This window comes from Denticeps clupeoides, chromosome 10, assembly GCF_900700375.1.
Source record: "Denticeps clupeoides chromosome 10, fDenClu1.1, whole genome shotgun sequence".
Classification (NCBI taxonomy): domain Eukaryota; kingdom Metazoa; phylum Chordata; class Actinopteri; order Clupeiformes; family Denticipitidae; genus Denticeps; species Denticeps clupeoides.
The window spans coordinates 4,975,049-4,999,002 of record NC_041716.1 but is presented as its reverse complement, the minus strand read 5'-3'; the positions used below and the strand labels follow the sequence as shown (position 1 = coordinate 4,999,002).

Here is a 23,954-nt window from a genome sequence, read left to right as displayed (position 1 = left end):
CAGCAGTCTGTCACAATGATGACATAATGACGTAATGTCACAGCCCTTTCAAATCCTCCTACTGCAAACAAGTAAGACTTACATTAGACTTACTATATTGTTAAGTCAATAAAAATAAATAAAGAGGAAAAATGTTAAAAAGCACAAATTCACCCCAGCTGCCGAGGCCTGCATGTTGTCTGCTGTGTGTGGGCTCAGGGGTCCAATCTGCTTGTGCTGGAGGATCGTGAAGTCATCATCTTCTGGGGGTTTCCATATATACTGCTCCCCGTTACCCATGAACACCGCTTCCTGGTGGGCCAATAGCATAGCACATTTTAAAAAATGTAACATTGAGCACGGACCGTTACACATAAACACACATACAGGGGGTACGGAAAGTATTCAGACCCCCTCAAATTTTTCACCCTTTGTTAGATTGCAACCATTTGCTAAAATCAAGTTCATTTTTGTTCTTTAATGGGCCGGCAAGAGCCCTGACTTAAACTCAATTGAGCCTAAAAACCAACACCAACATTTACCATCCGAACTGCCAGAACTGGACAGGATGTAAATATCTTTAAATTCAAGATCAGTTTATTTATAGAGCACCTTTAAACAATTGACCGTGGAGCTGTGCAAAATAATGTGAGGATAAAACATTTAGAACTTAAAATGCTAAAAAATAAAAACAGGACAAAAAAGGAATAAACATAACCACAGGACATAAAGCAATAAAATTACCAAAACTTCCAATAAACATCGGTCATTACCCAGTTAAAAACCGAAGAGAAAACCTTGTTTTAAAAACCCTTTAGAGTGGGAGCAGATCTAACATGCCAGGGAAGGTTGTTCCAACCCAAAAGGCCCTATCTCCATCCCAGAGACAAGAGCAGCTGATCAGATGACCGAAATTGTCTCGCTGGACTGTAGATCTGGAGAAGGTCACAGAGGTACAGAGGAGCTGACCCGTTAAGAGCTTTAAATACAATTAGCAAGATCTTAAACTCTATCCTAAACTTCACTGGTAGCCAATGAAGTGAGGCCAGAATCGTGCTGCATCTTTCCCAAAATTACTCAAAATGGTCCTTCTACTAAATACTGAGCAAAGGGTGTGAATACTTATGACCACGTGAGATTTCAGTTTTTCTTTGTTAATAAATCTGCAAATATGTCAACAATTCTGTGTTTTTCCTGTCAATTTGTGGTGCTGTGTGTACATTGATGAGCAAAAAAATAAGAACTTGATTTACGATTTTAGCAAATGGCTGTAATAGAACAAATTTAAGGGGTTCTAAATACTTTCCTAAACCCCACCATATACACACACACAGCAATCATCAAGAAGGGATAATAGTCTCCTGACCTTATCATTAGCATTTGCTTTTCAAATCGCTGTGTCACAGAGAGACGTCTTTTCTGCCAAATTGGATTTCAATCCACCTCTTACTGACAGGTCTGGCCGGTCTTAATGTATTTACCAGTACTGGCATGTGAGGAAGATTCTGGAAGGCCTTCTTTATAAATCCCGACATGTTTTCATCCGGGTTCCCGCTAATTCTGTATTTGCATGAAAGATTGCATCCTTTTGTGAGCACGCAGCCATGACCGCGCGTGAAGGACGTTTGTCAGGCGTTGATTTGTGCTTTTCGCGTCGGCGGCCACAGCCTGCGCGTCTCACCTCTAATCCCGGCCACCATATAAGAGCACCGGGAAATATCTTCAGATGAAAAGGCTGGCCGATATTTTAACATAATTCAGCATGTCACCATGGAGAATCTGTGTGAAGTTACATTTGTCAAGGCACAAGGCTGCGCACACACGCACACACACACACACACACACACACACAAATGAAATGGCAACACACTTGCTAAGTGCACAAACACATGTACACACACTCCCACAGATGACATTCGGTGGCCCGCAGCATCCACCTTTCGCTGCTTTGTAACTCGGGGCTGTTAACTAGTGCGTTTAAATGGGGGTGGGGCGGCCATCGTTCGGCGTCCCACACAGCTCTGGAGTAAAAATGACAGGTCTCATTATTCGGGACGTGACAAAAAAGAGAGAAAACAGACCTGTCACAGAGTCAATGTGCTCAGCAGACAGACAAAGGAAGAAAAACGCTTCACGAGGGGGGTTAACACCAGGGCAAAGAGACAGACGCAAGCACATTGACACAGCTAATGAAATTTTAATGATGGACGTTTCGAATGTACTTTGAATTTCTCACACATTAGAAGTATTAACATTCCAAAGTATGCAATAACAAATTTACTTTTCAATTCATCATAGTGTTTGGGACTGTTGAAATACTCTATCTGTAATTAGCTTTAGTTTCATGGGTAGCATTGTGCACTTGCAAGATTTTAAAAAATTACTATCAGAATTTTAACCATTTTACCATCTTCCTCTGGTAAGACGGTACCCCTCCGGTTCCACAATGGTGTTTTTTTGTATTCTTCTGTTGTTCAGCGCACGGAAAAAGACACAGCGTCGGAAACATTCGGGGATATGAGCTAGGCTAAATGCTAATCCTAGCCGACCGGCTCTCCCGTCCGTCCTATTAGCCAACGTCCGTTCCCTGGACAATAAACTGGACAACATTACAGGCCAAATGTTTGGACACACCTTCTCAATCAATGTGTTTTCTTTATTTTCATGACCATTTACGTTGGTAGATTCTCACTGAAGGCATCAAAACTATGAATGAACACATGTGGAGTTATGTACTTAACAATAAAAGGTGACCTGGTCTCCAGTCACCGGACCTGAACCCAGTCGAGATGGTTTGGGGTGAGCTGGACCGCAGAGTGAAGGCAAAGGGGCCAACGAGTGCTAAACACCTCTGGGAACTTCTTCAAGACTGTTGGAGAACCATTTCAGGTGACGACCTCTTAAAGCTCATCGAGAGAATGCCAAGAGTGTGCAAAGCAGTAATCAGAGCAAAGAAACTAGAATATAAAACATGTTTTCAGTTATTTCACATTTTTTGTTAAGTACATAACCCCACATGTGTTCATTCATAGTTTTGATGCCTTCAGTGAGAATCCACTGTGTCCAAACTTTTGGCCTGTACTGTGGTAGTAGGGTGTTAGTAGCCTAGTGGGTAACACACTCGCCTATGAACCAGAAGACCCAGGTTCAAATCCCACTGTGTCCCTGAGCAAGACACATAACCCTAAGTTGCTCCAGGGGGGGACTGTCCCTGTAAATACTGATTGTAAGTCACTCTGGATAAGTGCTGTAAATGTAAACATGCTGTACATCAAACTTCAGCGGACTACCCAGCGGGAATATAGAGACTGCTGCGTCTTTGGTTTTACTGAGACGTGTCTCAGTGACAGAATTCTGGATGCCGCCATTCTGCTGGACGATCTTTCCACGTTTCGTGCCGACTGGAATGAGGTGCTGTGGGGTGGCAACTTGTGTGTTTACATCAACACGGAATGGTGCCAGAACTCTGTGGTAGTGTCTAGCTAGTGTTCATTGCTGGTGGAGTTTGTGACTGTGAGATGCAGACCTTTTTATTTTACGCGAGGATTTTTATTAGTCTCAAAGACTACCGTCCCATTGCACTTACACCCATCATGATGAAGCGCTTCGAGAGGCTGATCATGAAACATATGAACATATGTAATTCGCATATTGTCCGAACCGCTCGATGGACACCACCACCCTGCATCTGACCCTCACTCACCTGGACAATAAGGAGACATACACACAAATACTCATAGACTTCAGTTCAGCACTTCAGTACATCATTCCTCAGCACATGGCCACATACCCAGTCGAGAGAGCCTGAACACCTCCCTCTGCAACTGGATCTTCCTGAGAGACCTCAGTCTGTCCGAATCAGGAACAGCATCTCCAGCACCACCACACTAAGCACTGGAGCTCCTCAGGGCTGTGTGCTCAGTCCAATGCTGTTCACCCTCCTGACCCACGACTGTGCAGCGATACACAGCTCCAACTATGTCATCAACCGCCAAGAAAGCACCGAATCGTCTCTACTTCCTGGGGAGGCTGAGGAAAGCCCATCTCTTACAACCCATCGTCACCACCTTCTACAGAGGGACCATTGAGAGCATTCTAACCAGCTGCATCACTGTCTTGTTTGGGAACTGCACCATATCACACGCTGCATCAGGAAAGCCACCAGCATTGTGTGGAACTCTACACACCCTTAACATGTTCTCTTCACCCTCCTACTATCTGGAAAAAAGAACCAAAGCATTCGGGCAGCATCACTGTCAGACTCTGCAACAGTTTCATTTTGCACTTTATGTAGCCCAGTTTGTCTGTGTCACACACGTGCACTTCACGTGAGTGTGTAACTTTGTCTAATCGTTCAAATGTTATTTCGTTTCACTATGCAATAGCTGAAATGACAATAAAGCTCAACTTCAACTTCAAAACAGTCAGAAAACTGAATATATTCTTATTTGATAACATTCTTGTGCATTGTTTTACAAGAAAAAGGTTTTCTGAGGGTCTTATCAGAAGAGAGGCTAAATCAAAATTAAGATGTGAGTGTTGTTATGTTACACACCTGTTTTTAAAAGACTTTTTTATTGCTTTGCATATTGCAGTTAAAACCTTTTATCTCTTCTGCAACTTTTCCTTGTATTTTGCATACTTCATTAAGTATGAAATTACTTGTTAAAATGACAATAAAACCGCACTGTCTTTAGCAGTGATATTTGTGGCTAAATGCAAGAAATTCCTAGTCTCTGGCATACACATGGGAATTCAAATGCAATCCAATGATGGAATTATATGGAATGTAACAGACTTCCATTGCAGAGGTCCCAGACAGGAAAGCCGGTGAGAGGCAGTATATGTGTGTTTGGATCTCTTTTCATCTGCCACACCACATTTCACACGTTGCTAGTGGCGACCACCCGTTGCATGGGGCACTGCCGATAACGTCTGAGTGACATCTGAGAGTGTATTCTACGCTTTGTGGAGTTGTATTGTGTGAGTTTCTACAGGTTGCGTCATCTCTCGTGGCTCTGGTGTGAATGTAAAATGTATCCTTCTATGAAGCTTATTTCCTCACTTCAAGAATCCGGACTGCATTTATTACACAATTTTATGCACTGTAATTTTTTTATGCACATTGGTAAGTTAATAAAACAAAATATGATGAAATGTAATCAATGAACTCATCAATCACCAGCGAAACCAAAAGGGACCAACGTCTGGGCACAAGCAGCTTACCTTTGGGAAGGAAGGCAGGTTGAAGGCCTCCAAGTTCTTGCGAGGGATCTTCTGGCTGTGTGGGTGTGGTGGAGGCGGGGCAGGGTGCGAGGGTGGCCCGTGCCGCAGGTCTCCGCTACTGTGCCGCTGCTGCTGCTGGCCAAGCCCCTCCTCCGTCTCCGTGCCATTGTCCCTCTTCTGGGCCGCCTTGTCCACCTTCCGCACCTTCCGGATGCAGGCGTACTCGGCCGTCTCTGGAGGCCCAGGCGGACCTACCACCTGGGGAACTGGTTCCGGCTCTGGGATCCTGCCGTCCAGGCCATCCCCATCAGGATCTGGAGGCGCCGGCGTGTTGGCCGGGACTGCGGGAGGAGCTGGCGTGTCCGTCTCACCGGCCCTGCCCCCTACTATGGCATAGAGGGCGTCGTCAGGGCAACGGGTCGGGGACGATCGGCGGCCCACCTCAGAGTATGTGTGCTCTCCATCCTCACCCGTGCTGGAGGGAATCTGGGGCAGCTGCCGATCCGAGTTGGAGCGACGGCTCGGGAGCAACAGCAGGTCCATGCTCGCTGGACGGTTCTTCTTGGAAGCCTCTGAGGAAGCCATTTTCACCACAAAGATTATCTGTTACTAAGCGAAATCCTGCAATAATTTAGGAAGTCCAGGTATAAACAGGTATACATACTCTTGCCATTGCAATTCAGTTTGTTCATCTCATGCAGCTTTGTGTCAGACTTGCTAATGGACCGCAACTTGGACTGCCGCAGTATGCTCTGGTAAAGTACAGGGAAAGACGCATTAAGAGAAGGTGTATGCATTTATTTTTACTCTATGAATGGATATCAGATACTCACCATATCCATCAACCTGTGCTTTCCACCCTCACTGGAGCCATTGTGAGTCTTCCCCTTCCTGTAAGATTTAACAACAGTCACATTGTGTTCCAAACCCTTTTTTATGAAATTCACTAATTGAAAATGAATTACAAAGTCATATATATATATATATATATATGTGTGTGTGTGTGTGTGTGTGTGTGTGTGTGTGTGTGTGTGTTTTATGGACCTACTGCTGGAACAGAATTTGACTTTGTAACAATAGTATTTAAAATAACACTTCCAGAGACAAATATTCTAAAATAATATTTATCCTTAATTGAATGACCAGGTACAGTGAGCTTTGAATACTGTTGCTCATTTGTTAATAATCACATGACTTAAGCATTCAAGCCCAGATTCTGGTATGGTCCTCCATGACAGTTTTGACGTTGTGTCAATTCCCAAAACCCATAAGAGAAAAAAATGGTTGAAATTAAATAAATAAATAAATAAATAAATAACCGGTGGGTTTGAAATCATATATTCTGAAATATGTAATATCAAAAACTTTCTCCAGCTGACCACATCTCAACACAGATAATCATGGTGCCTTTATTATTAGGGAGTTCTTATAAAGTAGCTCTTATAGTTTCAGAGAGATCTCAAGCTAAAACATTAGTATATTTTTTATTTATTTTTCATTCTTGCTTGTTGCAGCACTGTGACTTCTGGAAATTGTCGGCCTGTTTATTCCTTCCCAGTGAGGCTTTCTGAACATTCTGATTGGATGCCATAATAACTTAATTCTCTGGTGAAGCATGATAAGCCATACCTGCTCAAGACCTTAAAATGATCTTGTGTTTGCTACAAACTTCCAACACTGAGCGGGTCCACTGTGTTTTTATGCACACTCAGAGCTGGATGACCCTGTGACAGGAGTTGCAATGTGGCCGAAGCCACATAGATGGACCTATTTCTGTCTATTGTCCTGAACTTTTCACTCCCAACAAAATTTCATTCTTGTGCTAAAAAAAAAAAAACATCCTCCGCAACATTCCTCTGACCATTCAGCAAATTTACAGTCAAACATTATTAATCATGCTGTGTGTCTGGGCCTCATTCAATTAGCGGCAGAGTGAGTGGGAGAGACGGAAAAAAGGGGGGAACAAATGTAGGAAGGATAAGGGGGGAATGGGATGGGAGAGAGACGTGTAGCTCTTCCTTTAAGCAACCGTCGCCGTGCTGTGACCTCTGTAACAGCAGCAGGCTGTTCGTTGGTATGATTAATTCCCCATAATTCAAAATGAACGATAAGCGAATTGAACAATTTGAACAGCTTAATTGCATTTTCAAGCTCTGGCGATGACACGCCAGCTGTTCCTGCAAATCACGTTTGCGATCTCGCACGCACCCCTCCCTTTCGGTCGCTTCTCCGTGGAGGTTTGACAACATGGCCGCTGGTGACGGCCCTGCGGAGAGCAGCGCTGCAGTACATGTTGCGGGGGTACTTACTGTTACCGGACCAAAAAATCCTTCATTAAACCGCTGCTGAGAGAACAGCGTTAGTGCAATACGTTCCGGAAACAGAATCTCACGTCGGCATAAACACGTAGCTTCAGTACAGTTTAAAAATGGTTAGCATCGCGATGAAGGCCTTCGTTTTAACAGTGCTAAAACTGTCACCAGTCCTGCACATGACCTCAACTCTTCATGAAATTTTGGTTCTCAGAAGTTTGAATTCACGGCCTCTGCAACTGGAATGCCGGATAACATTCAAACTGGAACGACAATAACAATCTGCAGCTTCGCCTTTAACCCAGGTTCCGGGTTCCATGTGTGATGTTGTTCCCAGATCTAAATTCCAATTCGAAAGACACATGGAATTCTGGGTACTACACAAAAACGAGAGAATGATGTTAGGTGCATTTCCTGGTCATCATAAAATGAAACTGGTCTCAACATAAAGTTGAAGACATAGGAACTTGCCATCCACTTTCTCAGCCGCATTCGCACTGCTAATTTGAATAAAGATAAAAAAGTGAAAGTGAAGCGATAAATTAGCCCCTTAAAACAGATTAAAATTGCTCCCTTTCCCTGTCAGAATCATTACAGGTACTTCCACAAATTGTTAAATTGTCTCTGGTAAATCTGACGTACACACCGCACTGTCCAAATTAAAACGCGTTGTATAACGGTGTATTGCAAAAAAATTGGGACAGTTCAGACGGGGTGTGATGTTAGAGCCAGATCACCGTTCCCAATCATGAGGAAAATGGATCGTATGCAAAATTGAACAAGACCAAGAATTTCTTCTCTATGTGTAAGATGTGAGACAATGGCGGACATGGGTAATGCACTTAAGCACCAATAATGTACAGCCCTGTTGCACAGTTCTTCAAATGCTGGGGTTGTAGTCAAATTTTCGCCCCAGTCACACAAATGTGGCACACATGTCAGTCTTTTTGAGTGACATATGGTCCAGCCCTTATGCACACAGAACAGAATGACAAGTGAAAAGTTGGTAAGAGACAAGCGGAGACGTTTAAGACGTGTGGAAGGGGGAATTTCATCCGGGTGCAGGGGTCAGGGAGAGGTCATGGTAGGCAAGGCTTGTAGGTGCATGGGATTAGCGTCTCACCTCTGACAGCCCACGCAGAGTACGACGATGAGGATGGTGACGACGAAGGCCGAGGCGGCCGCAATGGCCCCCAGCAGCAGGACCTTGCTGTAGGGAGGAGCAGTGAAGTTCACCCCGTCCTGCATCGAGGCCATGTGGGAGGGCTGACACACACGCGCACTTTCACTCTCCCTCCCGCTGTCACACACACTCGTTCATTCACTCACGCGCACACTCCACAAGACCTGGGGAGAGAGCAACCGGGCTTCACGTCATATTCTGGTCAATAGTGTATAACATTTTTATTTTTTCTATCCAAAGCAGCAGCTCCGATGAAAAATTGACTCTCATCCATCTCTGTTTGCTGCCAGCTATGAACAGGGAATAAACAGGTGAATGTGAGAGGAATAAGGGGATCGCGATATTTATTTCACTCTCCCAGTTTCTCGGCTCCTAGCTCTGCTCTTCTTTCGGAAGTGGGAATGTTTGATGATGCGCATGCATTGGTCTGGCCCGCTGTATTCCATCAGCGCTGCTCTCACATTATAGTTATTACTGGATGGAGCCCGAGAAGAAGTGCTTTATGGCCAGCAGGGGGGAGATAGGATGCTGAGTCCTAATGATTTTTATCTTATAGACTTCCTCCTGTTGTATTGCTGTGATGTTTAATTCCGTTTAATGCAGCGTCTGCCTTGATGCAGGGTGGTTGTGGCGGTGGCCGACACTGGCAGGGATTGGCCCCTCTGTGCCACATTCTGCCCCCGACCCCCTACTCCTATAGAACAGACTTTCACCGTGATGTCACTGAACAACAGCTACCCACTGTAGTAAAACCAGGACCTGAAAGGAGCCTTACACAGGGTTTACACCATGCATGACACCATCTCTGACGTCGCAACAGTTATTATTTAAAAAACATGTACATTAAAATCCATAAGCTGAATAGCAGGGGGAAGTGTCACCAGGTTATTTGTGACTGTAATTAATCTAGGCGGGTAATCATTTGCTGGCGCCATCTTCGCTCCGGTCTGAAAAGAAGCTGTGAGTCACAGCAAATGCGAAAAGGTGGAAAAAGCAATGAATGATAATGTCCACTGTTGTTTTTACTTTCTCTTCTTTCTGTGCTATTCTAAAAGAAATGTGGAAGACATCATGTAATCGGATTCTATGTCTAAAAATTAGTCATGACCTGGCATTTTGATTGGCTGAGAGCAATCCAAAGATTGACAATATAATGATAGTTTTAAATGTTATTTAAATATCTGTTGACAGTCGCAACATCACACTACCAGCCGCTTCGCCTCATGACGTTGCACAGGAACAGCTGGATGAGGGATCAATGAATTCATCACAAATGCACAAAAACTGTGCATACTGTAAGTTATTGCACTGTTAACAATGTTAATGTAATAAAACATGATACTGATGGACATTGTGATGAAATTTCAGTGCATATGAAGTCACCCCTAAAAATGTCATCTTTAATGATTTGGTGAGGCAATAGTTACTTTTTGCAGCTATATTCTCATCGTGGAAGGTTTAAACAGCCCTCATGTCAATAGGTAACCAAATTTGTTTTTAACTGCTTGGACTACTTGACATATTTAAGTGAAATTCAACAATTCCTGTGAAATTTATCCCTGGCAGGCAGCTTTTTTTCCCCAAATGATCAAAAATTCTCAATCTGGCAACACCAGTGGTTGGTTTCTGTCTTAAACATTTATCCTTGAGATGCTGACCACCGGACACTGTGTAAATATAAACCCTTTGTAAACATATACCCAGAGGCTATATGCACCAATACACATGAACAATGATGCTGGATATCTATATTCCCTGTTTCCACTATGTTTCATTAAAACACACCCGGTCTCCCGCTACACAATCTGCCTTCCTATACCTCGACTCCATATTGCATATTCCATATTGCACTTCTATATTCACTTTATCACTCTGCTGTAACAGCAGATAAAAATCAGTCCTGAATAACAAATGCGAGCAGGCAAGCAGCATCCTAGTTCTGTCTTTTCAAGCCAGACAAGAGTTTGCAATATCAAACGATCCCCATCTGTGTTTAGCCTCAGCTACGACGAAAAGGAGTACAGCAATTTCTCCCCAGTGCAATATTAATGACGCACCACGTTTGTGCCCTACAGATTCGGGTCCGCAGTCCTTTTTTTTTTTTTTCAAAATTTTCTCCAGATAAATGGTACTTTCAGAAATCCGTACTGGGCTACATAGTCTACACTCAATCAGAAGCCCTTTCTGTGCATCGAGAAATTGTGATAGCAAGCCAGACAATGGGCGTAACAAGCACGACACATATTCTATTCATGAAGGCTTACGGGTGTATGCTGGAATCGCCATTAAAGCGTCCTCTATTGTGAGTCTAGCATTATTTTCAGCCCAGATGGCATCTGATATGTCCAGAGTGCCAGAATGGGTTGCTGGGTACAGAAAAAAAACAAAGTGAGGGACTGTGTGCACAACTGTAAAAAAAAAAGCCAATTTCAGCTGGTCAACAAAATCCAACATGTGATCTGAGCTTCATAAAGTCATCATAAGCAACGAGGACACCTGGGTAAACAGCATACAAATTTTTTAAATTAAAATAAGCATTTCACAATTTTATAGTCACACAGAATATCCAGAACCTGGATATTCAACGGAAAAAATATATTTACTAAAGTACTAATATTACTGATGATATACCAATAAGAAGACATATTTGTCAGGTTAAGAATCTATGTTGTCCTTCATGCAAGGCAGACATGACCAGTCTCAAGCATTTATATGCGGTTAATTGTTCAAAAATTTGCAATGAAGATCTGGGGCATAGACCAAGCTGACGGAAACCCATCAATAATAGGGACATCCAAGCTGTAGCAGGCTGGTTGCTGGAGAGCTGCTACCGAATTTTTCCATGTCATTCCGCTGCTCAATTTAACCAAGGTCTTAACCGAATCAAGTGAATTCCCTGCCATCTTCCAGAAAAATGATACACTCGCCGCACACTGCACTATCCTGCTGGAAGAAGCCATTTCCAAATGGAGACACCACCGGTAGCAAGACGCAAATAAAACATCAAAAAATTTCACAGCATCAGACCGGCTGTCATTTCTCCCAGTCATCCAACGTGGCATAGTTTTTATTCTGGCCACTAAGCTGGTCTCTGTGCAGCTGCAAGGTGTGAGTTCTGCTGTGACCCTTTTAGTTTTCTTACCGTAGCACCAGTTGGATCAACCTCATTTGGGCTTTTTCACTGACCCCTTTAAGCCTCTTCACACAGGCACACTGGTGAAAAATCCCACAACGGCCACCGTTTCTCAGATCTCTTCCCCCTTGCCTGACACACTACAACCCACCATCAGCTAAAATAAATAATTCAAAGCCTTTTTTTTTTTTTTGTTTACTCCACGAGTAACTTCCTTTCTTTCAAACCGAATCTACAACGGACTGGTCCATTTTATGAATGGAGATTGGTATGTCTAATGTTCTAATCTAAAAAATTAGAGGAGGACAAATATGAAGTCATCACTCGAAGGAAAAGAAAAAAACTGGAGGGGAAGGAGTGATTAAAAATAAAAAATATTGAAATGGGGGCAACTGCATCTTGAGCGGCACTCATGTCTAGAGAGAGCCGTCAGCACCGCACAGAGACCAAACATTTCTTGACATTATATTAATACAATATTAATACTGTTTTATTAATAAATCATTGGCTCCAGTTGCAGAGACCCAAAAATCAAATCACAGCTTTATGAACCAGTGCACAGGCTAAACTGTTCATGAAACCGGGTTTTTTAAAAATGCCATTCGTGCACTTGTTTTCAGCAAAATGTATATGTGCACATGAACTGATATTTGCTTTTGTTTAAAATACATACGTACATTTTTCTTGTATATTCTCTTATGTGGATTTGTTATTGCTCTGGTATCTGCCCTGCTGGAACAGACTCTAGCCTCAAAGGACCTGAACCTGGTTAGGCAGGTCTGGAAAACTCACAGAAGATAATGCTACTTGAAATGCTCGCCACTTCGTTCTGATCATCATTTGTCTCACATTCCACGGACGAGGCGGCAGAACCTGATGAATGCAGAACCTGTGTGGACTGAATATTGAGGAACTCTGCAGATGAAGTCTCTGCAGAGAGTCCAGGCAACATCATGGTCATGTGGGTCTGCCTACATGATGAGATATTAACTACTTAATTAAGTGCAGAAATTGATTTCTGTTCTGTTTATTAAATCAGTTCGGTTGAACTTCATTTGCTGAACATAGCACCGATTCTCGAGTCTCTGAGGGATGAACATGGTACAAAAGATATTCCCTCATTTGGGGTTGGGACGATGGTGGTGGAGATGCTTGGCTCCAAAAATTGGCCAGGTTAAGATCTGGTGACTGACGGTGCAATCTCATCATTCTAGGGTGGTCTACAAAATTATATTGGAATGAAAACTTGGAATGAATGAAATGCAAGGAGGCTGTAACAATAAAAAACAAGTTTTTGTCCTCCTTTCTTTACAATCTAAGACACATTTTTAAACAAACATTGGTGCCCCTGACAGCAGAATTGCACCATAAGCTCGACAGTCAGGAATGTAATTGCTTAACGTACATGTAAATTGCTTAAAATCTCTTACATTTATGATATAAAACTGGCAGCAGTCAGAATTTGTGTCAGAATTTCACCGTAAAAATCGATGGGCGGGAATGTAAATTGCTTTACATATTTAAAGTCTGTTAAATTTACGGTAAAAAAAAGGAAGGGGTGGGGCCAGAATGACTTACAATAAGTAATAATAAGTCCAGAGTGACTTACTATCAGTAGTTACAGGAACAGTCCCCCGGAGCACCTCAATATCTTGCTGAGGGACACAATGGTAGTAAGTGTGGTTTGAACCTGGGACTTCCGGTTCATACTCACAACTGTAAAATGTACAGTCGTGGCCAAAAGTTTTGAGAATGACACAAATACTGGTTTTCACACATTTTGCTGCTTCAGTGATTTTAGATCTTTTTGTCACTTTTTGCTGTGGTGTATTGAAGTATAATTATCAGCATTTAATAAGTTTCAAAGGCTTTTTATTGAAAACTACATCAAGTTTATGCAAAGAGTCAATATTTGCAGTGTTGGCCCTTTTTTCAAAACCTCTGTAATTGGCCCTGGCATGCTGTCAATCAACTCCTCGGCCAAATCCTGACTGATGGCGACCCTTTTCCTTCATAATCAGTGCTTGGAGTTTGTCAGAAATCCTCTTGAGTATTGACCACAAGTTCTCAGTAAAGTCAGGGGAGTTTCCTGGCCATGGGCCCAAAATTTCAATGTTTTGTTCCACTTTGTTCCATCACTTTGGCCTCATGGCATGGTGCTCCATCATGCTGGAAAAGTCGTTGTTCTTGACCAAAATGTTCTTGGATGGTTGGGAGAAGTTACTGTCGGAGTTGCTGTTTTGGTACCATCCTTTATTCATGGCTGTGTTCTTAGTTAAAATTGTGAGTGAGTCCACTCCCTTGGATGAGAAGCCCCACACATGAATGGTATCAGGATGCCTTACTGTTGGCACGAGACAGGACTGATGGTAGCTTTTCTTCACCTTTTTCTCACCTTTTCATCAGCCGGACAATCATTTTTCCAGATGTCCAAACAATTGGAAAGGGGCTTCATTAGAGAAAAGGATTTTACCCCAGTCCTCAGCAGTCCAATCCCTATGCTATATGCAGAGTATCAGTCCGTCCTTGATATTTTTCTTGGAGAGAAGTGGCTTCTTTGCTGTCCTTCTTTACACCAGGCCGTCCTTCAAAAGTCTTCACCTCACTGTGCATGCAGATGCACTCACACCTGCCTGATGCCATTCCTGAGCAAGCTTTGCACTTGTGGAACCCTGATTCCACAGCTTTTGGAGACGGTTCTGGCACTTGCTGGACTTTCTTAGACAACCTGAAGTCTTCTTCACCACACTTGAATGTCTCTCGTTGAAGTTTTTGATGATGCAGTAAATGGTTGATTTAGACTGATCTTAGTAGCAGCAATATCCTTGCCTGTGAAGCCCTTTTTATGCAATGCAATGATGAGTGGACATGTTTCCCTGCAGGTAACCATGGTTAACAGAGGAGGAATCATGATTTCAAGCATCACCCTCCATTTTAAAGCATCCAGTCTGCTATTTTAACTCAATCACCAATGATCTCCAGCCATGTGCTCCTCAACACTCTCACTTGTGGTTACATTTATGGCATTTATGAGACGCCCTTATCCAGAGTTAATGTAGTAGTTAATGAGAGGATCACTGAAAGGATCTCAGCAGGTCCTTTTGTGAAATGCAGTGGTTCATTTTCATTGCAAATAGGGACTTCGCCAGTCAATTCATCTGCTCACTCTTCATAACATTCTGGAGTATATGCAAATTGCCATCATAAAAATGAAAGCAGCAAACTTTGTGAAAACCAGTAATTGTGTGATTCTCAAAACCTTTGGCCATGACTGTAAAGTGAGAAAGTGTTGGCGATTAGAGAACAAACTGTTTGACAGTTAATAACTGTTATAAATACAGAATATTACTTTGATCTTTCCCAGTTACTGTACAGTTTCTATGTATACATATATAACCATGCTATTCACAGTTATATTCTGTACACTTAACACAACAGTGTGCAGCTATTTCAGCTAAAACTCTTTCCTGACCTTTTGTGCACCAGTTAGACTTTGTGCACATCGATCATTCCAGTTGGGAAGATTGTCTCAGCAGACCCACACACCCACTCTGGCTTACACACTATGAAGACTACGGCTACTCATATTCTCTGGCACCATGTGATGGCCCACCTACACTAAACTATGTTACAACTCCCATGTAACACACAGCTCAACATGCAACATTCAACAATTAACATCCAACCCGCTAATTTCCCCGCACATTTACTTTCCCTCTTAGTCTAGGGCTCATAGTGCACACAAAGCATGTTGGTACAGTCAGGAGTCTGCCGTGGTCACCGTGGTCGGTTTGTCCCTGGGCTGCATCACGGTGTTTCACCTTCATTAACCCCACTCAGGATTTTAAAATGTTCACTGTTGTGTGCTGTATGGAAAAGTTCTGGTCAATATGTGTATAACCGTCACATATATTCAAATTACGTCAGGTTACGGTCGTGCACCGTGAAAAATGTCTTTGATGTGAAATTCTGTATAATACAGAAGAGAAAAAATTGTATTTAAGAAAATGTTAAATTACTGTTAAAGAAAAGTTTTATGCCGTCAACATATTTTCTACTGGCAAAAAAAAATCATTTTAATAGTAATACACAGTTATGAACAAAAAAATGTTTACCAAATTAAATTATTTTATAATATGTGTAAATCATTTAAGTTTTTTGAACTGTAGATTGTTCTAGGTTCTTTTACTGCATGTGTAACAGCCTTGTTCTGTAAATAATATGTAGACTTACCATTTAGCAATTAACAGAAATCTAAATGTTTTAATAAAATGTTTTTACGGTAAAATACTGCATTTGTGAAATAATCCTGTAGTTTAAAAATAAAATTTCACTGTAGATTTAATAGGATTTAATATTTTCTTCAATAGAGGTTTTTACCTTTGGTATTAAACAGTATTTCACCATTAAAATCACAGATTTTTTTTACAGTGTATGCCACAGGCTGGCCCTAAAATGCATACATGTTGTCACCTGATACTGATCTCTATTATCATAGAGATGTAGAGATGACATTCTGACATTTGGTCACTAGCCCTCTGGTTTGATTGTACAATGTAAATGATCTATCGCGGTGCAGCGTTTTAGATCCTTCTTCACCTTCCCGTTTTCTGCTCTATCTTCTGGCTTTTGCCACACAAGCCCTCTTGGTGTCTTAATGAGATTGATGCCTCAGCACTGCAGTGCAATCTCTGGTTCCCCTGAGCACATCTTTCTAAGCCTTGCCAATCGAATGCAGACCCAGAGCAACCCGCCACCTCCAGCGCTTCTGCAAAAACGCAGCTCGGTTTCGCCCGCCAAAGTGCACATGCCTCGCCCTCCGGCACTCTGCCGATTAATCTCCTGTTTCCAAAATCCAGCACCAACCAACTTCAATTACTTGTTAACCTCCACCTACTGGCCGCCTCTCTCCCCAAGACACCACGGGCTGAGACGGGCATAGAAAAGGGATTAGATGCCAAGATTCTGTAAAGTTCACTCACTGTCATTTTCCAGACATGAACAGAGCTAACCAAACATCTCATTTTCTCCACTAAAAAGGTCACTGCCGTCTAAACCGGGAGAAGAGAGTCTGCATTTTAAAAAGGGAGGACAGCACGCATTATATAAAGTTGACCAAACTGTTGACCATGTATAAACACTTCTGTTGATCAGTAATGCAAAACTTTGCTGAAGACAGAGACAAACAGAATAAAATATGTCATTTTTAACCACCAAACAAAAGAAAGCCTGTAAGGGAAACTAAGGGAAAAAATGGGCATCTGCTTCAGAAGAGGCCATGATCACAACGCACATTCAGCCTGAATGGAAGTGCGCACGTTGGTTTCTCCACCTCAACCCTGTATTGATCGTGCGGACCATGGTGTCATTAACTGGAAAGTGAGCTTATCTCTTCTCCATTAACTAAGGCCAAGGAGGCACTGTGCACTAAATCCAGGCTGCAGAACATTACCAGCCCAACCTCGGGCAACATGCGAACGTCCATCACATTTGAACTCAAATGCTCTCGGTATGCTCAGTAACCAAAATCCCCATTGGGTTTGGCACGGTTACCGTAACAGTGACGGGTCTGTTGATGATTGTGTTCCTCGGGGGGGACTGACACCAGTCTTCTAACCCCGTTTTTGTTAGTCAGACACTACGCTGTCTTGTTCAGAGTGGGACAACGTGGCCTCCCACAACCACACACACCCCCCTAACACTTGGTGGGGGGAGAGAATATTAAACAGATCCTTTCATTCAAGGCCCAGATTGAATATAAAGCTGGTATCCCTTCCAGCCTCATGACCTCCAGTCCTTTAATTCCGTTCACGCCAAAGTGCATCTGTTCCGCCTATTACAGCATTTCTCTCGGTTATAAACAAACTTCTGCTACTAATTACATTTCGTTAGTTCCTTTCGCTGCAATCCGCCGATACGTTGCACATTTGGCAGCGGACTGCAACGCGAACAAGCGATACGTTCAGTCTGCCCCTCCCACCCACCGGCTTCCCTTATTTATATGGTAATCAAGTTTTTATGCGGCCAGAACGGACCCCTCAACACCGTGGGGGATGAACCACTCACACACCTGGGGAGACGTCTCACGGGTCAGAGATGACAACCTCGGCCCATCATGATTGCCGCGATCAAAGGGCCATTTTCCGCTGGAAAACACCAAGCAAGCCTTGGGAGAGTTCTAGGGGTTCCCAGTGAGACCTAAGGTGCTGTTGGGAATAAGACAATTGTTCCATTTCATCTGTCTTTTGAATTTCTTTATGCAATGAAGTGGTTAATTGATTGTACACATATCAAGTTGTGTTGAAAATGAATAACTCCCGTCGTTCAGTGCCAGATTGGGTGGTAGGTGGCTTCAGTTGGCTCGCATTTCTTGCCATTTTGTCTAGAAACAGTGCACCCTAATGGCACATGGCAGCAACTGCAGGCTAAGCTGCCCCCCAATGTAAATTCCTAACGCCGAGCACAACAAATAATGCTGCTAATTTTACAGTAATAACCCCCCATCTGCACATTCGGTCTCATGTCTATAATGGCGTCAGCGCACCGCGGCTTTCGCTTGCAGGTCACGTCACACAGCCAGACACCCACTCCCCCTTCCCTGCCAATTACAGAAAATGAGAGAGACTGAGACATGGGGGACTGGCATGCTTTAATTACAGAGAAAGTCCTAGATTTTAAAAAACTGGCGCACACACCCCCATGCACACCCAACCCCCTAAGACATGACTCTTCTTCCTCACCCCACCCCTCTTTTCATCCTTCCATCTTTCTCAACATCACAGGCGGAGTGGAGGGAACACATCGGGCTCTTTTATCTGAAAAGGGAAAATAAATAACTAAAACATCAGTACCTATGAATATATTTCTCCAAGACAGAAACAGTGGGTCTGCCCCCCTTTTCCGGGCATAGCGAGGCAGTGGGAGTCTTCCTGAGAATTCACTAATAATGACAGAGACGGGTTAAGAGCTGCACTGGAGAACGATTGTGTTTCCTAACACAGGGGCCTAGATTCAAGGATTTTTTTCCCACCTCCCACATTTTCAGATTTAATGAAAGGCATGTTTTATTTTGTCCTTATTAACCAATGATAGTTGATTAAGCATAGTTGGCTAGCAATGGTACAACCTGTATGACATACAATACATTTACTGTTGATCACACTTCAAACTTCACTTTGACAAAATAATGTTCCTGTTGCTAAGCAACGTTGTTCAGACAGGTAGGAAGCAGATGTTTGTCACTTAGCATAATATCTGTTCTCAGCCAGTAATAGGCTGGTATATACAGTCAGGTCCATCAATATTGGGACAGCCCTAATCGTCTATACACCAACATAATGCTGTTGTAATTTCTACACCGTTTACCTGACGTAAATACCCTCAAACTAAAGCTATAGTCTGTTTGTTTCCATTGTGGTGTATAGAGCCAAAAAGACTATAATGGTGTCGATGTCCCAATATTTATGGACCTGACTATAAGATGTTCACATTGTGTACAAAACTGATGAATAATTAGGGAAATTTGTGTATTTTGTGTATGGTGAAATTTTTATTTTTCCATTGTTCATTGCTGCTTCAAGTATGATATATGTTATCAATATGTGGGATGCACCTGACTGGCTCATACTTCTGTAAAACTGCAGGAAATACCTTTAACAGGCATACGTTCAAGATTAAACCTGAGATGAAAAAACAAAACCAAGGCATGGATTTCGATTCCCTCTCCTGCAAACTCAACCAGACTAAAGTGCATATTAGAGAAATATGCCGAAACATCCAAAAGGCTGCTCTGGTTCCATGCCACAAAATGGCTATGAAGTCCCGCCAAAACACAACCAGGACCATTTCTCCTGAATCTCCCCTGAACCGGCATCCAGACAAATTCTCACCAAGAAAAAACGTGTAGTCATCCAAAAGGGTCACGAGAAAAAAAAAAAAAAAAAAGCACTTGAACAAGATCCAGGGATCTGCATGCCTCATTTGTCTTGGCTGAGGTGAGTGTTAATGACTCCAACATTTGGAAACCTGCTGCTAGCTTCACAAATAACTACAAATTTGTCAGAAAGACCGGAGATAAAAATCATCATGGGTTCGGGACTGCTGGTGGAACTGTGGGATCTTCTGCCCTCAGGAGACCTTAACTCTGGTCCAAGAAAAATAAACATATAATGTTTGCAGGAGAAACCTGTGGCCTTGTTCAGACCTTTTTGTCAGATTTTGAATCCCTGGTCAGGGTCTCCCTAGTGCTATTCATCTGGCTGAACCAGCAACAAGCCAGAGCCAATGAGAGCGCAGAGAACACTGTCCTTTACAGCAAACCCATTTCTAGGACCATGGTTGCTCATATTTTTATACTTGTAGCGCTTGATTTTGTCTGTTGTCCACTGATTTAAAACCCATTCGGGGATGAAAGATCACTTAGTTCGATCCTGTAGTATGAATCCAATCAGATAGCTGTACAGAGCGAACACATTATGAACACAACAAAATGTGTCGTCTGCATTTAACCCATCACCCTTAAGGCAGAAGTATACTTGCTGTGAGCAACGTATGTGTAGTTGCGTTGTTAACGTTTGTGCTGATCCGTACTGTTCGTTTTAATCTGTACTGTGTACTCCTTACCACCAGGGGTCACTCTCGAGGCCCCAAAACAAATATTTGCAGACTTGCTGAGTCAACAGGTCCTCAAACGTGGACATCTTGACTGCTGAGTGCAAATCTCGCAACACCGCCTCTATAAATCGAGACAGGTATTGCACATCCGTATACGTTCTACAAATTTTTGACTATGTCCAAAAAAAATCAACGTAAAGAATGTGGTGTGTGGGAACATTTACATTTACAGCATTTATCAGACGCCCTTATCCAGAGCGACTTACAATCAGTAGTTAGAGGGACAGTCTCCCTGGAGCAACTTAAGGTTAAGTGTCTTGCTCAGGGACACAATGGTAGTAAGTGGGATTTGAACCTGGGTCTTCTGGTTCATAGGCGAGTGTTTTACCCACTAGGCTACTACCACCTACCAACGATACCTTGCTCAACCTGGCACCTTGGCATTTGGGGATTTGAACCTGCAACCCTTCGGTTACAAGTCCTTACCTGCTATGCCACCATTTCCCCTATGTCATGGCCGATGCCTACAATGTCATTCTTTAAGGAGATACGGTCCTAGTGCGGACAGATGCTGGCCTCTCATGGGAAAAGGATGCTGACTGATTGTTCATCTTTCCATCCAGCATTAACCCACCGTTCCTGGTCGATGAAAAACGACCTTATATCTCAAAGAGAGGTCCGGTGGAAATGAGCACACAAGATGGTGGTGTACCACTGTAACCACTCTCCAGCATTAACAGAGATGGTTCCTGATCCGGACACAATCATCAGATGTTCAGAGGGAAAGACTACATCATCCAGCAGGTGTGCATGTTGCAGAACTACCCAGAATTCCATTATCTGAGCCAGAAGTGAATTGAAGTTTGCCTGGCTCTTATCGGCACTCTGCAGATGTTCGTGGCGCCCAGCAGGGCCTGGTGAACGGGTCAGGGGTTCATGTTTACTCCGTGACAGGAAGCAGTCGCAGGTTAATGCAACTGTGGCGGCCCGTTAATATTCATTCTAAAATGACCCCACTCGCCGGCGCAAGGGCCGTGTCCCAGCGCACCTGCAGAACCTGGAAGAGAACCTGAGTAGAACATACTGAGTGATGAGTCTGTACAACTACACCAACTACCGGGATACAGGGCAGGACAATAAAAAAAGATATCATGATATTACAACGACAAAGACGATTATTGTGATCTGCAATTGTTAAACTTGTATGTTTACCACCGAAATATTAATTCTGGTTATTTCAATAAGATTTTAGCAACATTTTAACATTCATATCAATAGGAAGCTTAACATGAAAATAAGGAATTTTATGACATTTTGAACATTTTTACCATAATTTCAGCCAGCAAGTGTTAGCCTTATTGCTATAGAATGAAAATTAACATAAATTTGGTTTTTATTAAGCGTACGTGTGCCTTGTGATTTAATGCTGTTCGTTCTTTTTCGACCCTAATTGTCATCGCACACAAAGTCAATAGCACTGCTTAGGAGGCTAAGGACACAAGGCACCATGGGAAATAACAACGTGTTGACAACGCTCACGACTGATTTATGGGACCCGCTAAAAGCAGCGCATCTAAGAATACGCTCTCAATGAGATTCCGGCCGTCTCCAGATCACGGAGCGAAGCCGATTTCTCCTCCTGGGGGAACATGGCAGCACAAAATCACATAATCTCTGATAAACAAACATTTTGGGCCGTTGCCCATCATGTGAAGGTGAAAGTCTCCTGAAGGCAATGCCATGGTAACATATGGCGTAATTACATGAACATGTTCATTCATGTTTCCTGTTGGCGCCTTATTTATTTCCCACTACCTTTTGTATTAACCTAATGAGACAGGTTTTTGCATTTAGATACGGTGAAGATCTCTTATTACTGGGCACCCTCAGACTAACATACGCTGCCAGTCAAACGACTGGATGCCCCTACTCTGCATCGACTAGGGAGACTAAGGTAGTCCTGTGCCTTCAGTTTTGACTAATACCCCACCAAGGTGTGATGAACCATAAAGTCTTAATTATGCTGTCACATATACAGTGTCCAAAAATATTTATATTCTGTTCATATTTCTGGAGCCGACTCAATGGTTTTCACATCGTCATCATCTCTTTTTCTTATGATCTGTATATCTGTAAATCCAATCAATGGGATACAACAGTCTCTCCCACTTGATTTAAAGAAATATTGAAATATTTCAATATTTAAGGGTTTAAACTGAATACCTGCAGAATCCAAGGTGTACCCAGACGTCCCTCGATAAGTGACAGTAGACTGCGGACCGTGGTGAGAAGGGAGGAAACCCCTGCTACGTGGCTCCCAATCCACAAGGCAGTGGCGCTGAAAAAGATGTTCTCTATTCTATATATTTTTTTAAAAAACATTTCACCTCCAGGTGCACACCCACAGACGTCCTCATCGCCAAGTGCCACCAAACGTCCCATCACGCGCCGGTTCACCTTGCCTTAATGGGGTTGCCAGGGCCGCGATTTTCACGCCGGGTTTGGGTTATTTTTTGTAGGAAGTAAAAAAAAAGCAGGCGGCTACTTATAACTAACGCACTCGTATATCCGTGTGCTTAAGGTTCTAGTGGCTCTAATGGTCTTTGAATCGACAGTGTCTGTCACGGTGAGGTTGTAAAACATTTTGACGAGATTCCTGACCTGGCAACCCTGTCACGTATGGCGCTTTACGTGCCATTTAACAACAGGTTACGCCGTGGAGGGATAGACGCTGCTCCAGAGCAGACGGACGCGGCAAAAGGCCCCCTTCCCTGTCGTAAACTCCTTCCGGCCAGTGCAGCGCAATTGGTCGCTCCCCGGGGCATTGTCCCACCAATCACCAAGGCAGACGGGGAATGTGGGGGCATTTTTACGTGTTATGGACCATTCGTTATACATGGCCGAGGTCAGATATCGGCGGATATCAGAGGATTCCCCCTTTTTTCGGGGGAGAAGGGGGAGAGGAAGGGCCATCAGTGGTGACTGGAATATTAAACAACGCGCGTTCGAACGCGTCGCGTCCGCGTCCTCCGACGACTCGCCTAATCACGCGTCGGACCACAAAGGGGGGACTGCGGATGCATGGTGACTGTCGCACACGTGTCCGCCGCCTTGAACGTGCCACGCGACGCTGCATCCGTGACGCGCATCAGATCGTGCGGATCGAACCCGGCGCCGACGCGCCTGGCGCATGCGACACGGGAGCGGTGTCGGCAGCCTGTGCCGGGGTTTCGGGGGTGGGGGGGGGTCGTACTCACGCAGCTCAGGAGATCCGCGCAGCGTCCGAGTCGGTGGTCGCGGTCGGAGCATGATCAGTCACGGACGCCGAGTCGCGGCCGGGATGTGGCGGCGCCGCGCGCTCGCATCCTCATCCTCACCCTCCTCCGGGCACGGGGCGCCCCGCGAGCAGGGCTGGTTCCGGATACTGAGTCGTCAGGTCTCCCCCACCTCGCCACAGCGACGGATCCGACCGCGGAGCGCGGCGCTCGCCATTAGCTCGTATTCGGGT

General features: G+C 43.7%; 1 protein-coding gene across 3 annotated transcripts in view; it reads right to left on the bottom strand.

Moving 5' to 3' along the window:
• LOC114797642 (uncharacterized) overlaps positions 1–23,954 on the bottom strand; it is a 27,622-nt gene extending 3,668 nt beyond the window's left edge. Inside the window, exons 1-8 of one of the 3 annotated variants that reach the window (XM_028992579.1) lie at positions 23,704–23,954; positions 22,670–22,784; positions 8,641–8,864; positions 6,039–6,096; positions 5,870–5,957; positions 5,676–5,777; positions 5,206–5,591; positions 154–291 (exon numbers count right to left, since the gene is read on the bottom strand). In XM_028992579.1, coding sequence (XP_028848412.1) covers positions 154–291; positions 5,206–5,591; positions 5,676–5,777; positions 5,870–5,957; positions 6,039–6,096; positions 8,641–8,774 — 906 coding nt within the window. In that variant the 5' untranslated portion in view covers positions 8,775–8,864; positions 22,670–22,784; positions 23,704–23,954. The remainder of the gene's footprint in view (positions 1–153; positions 292–5,205; positions 5,592–5,675; positions 5,778–5,869; positions 5,958–6,038; positions 6,097–8,640; positions 8,865–22,669; positions 22,785–23,703) is intronic. The other 2 variants (XM_028992578.1, XM_028992580.1) reach the window with 2 other exon arrangements.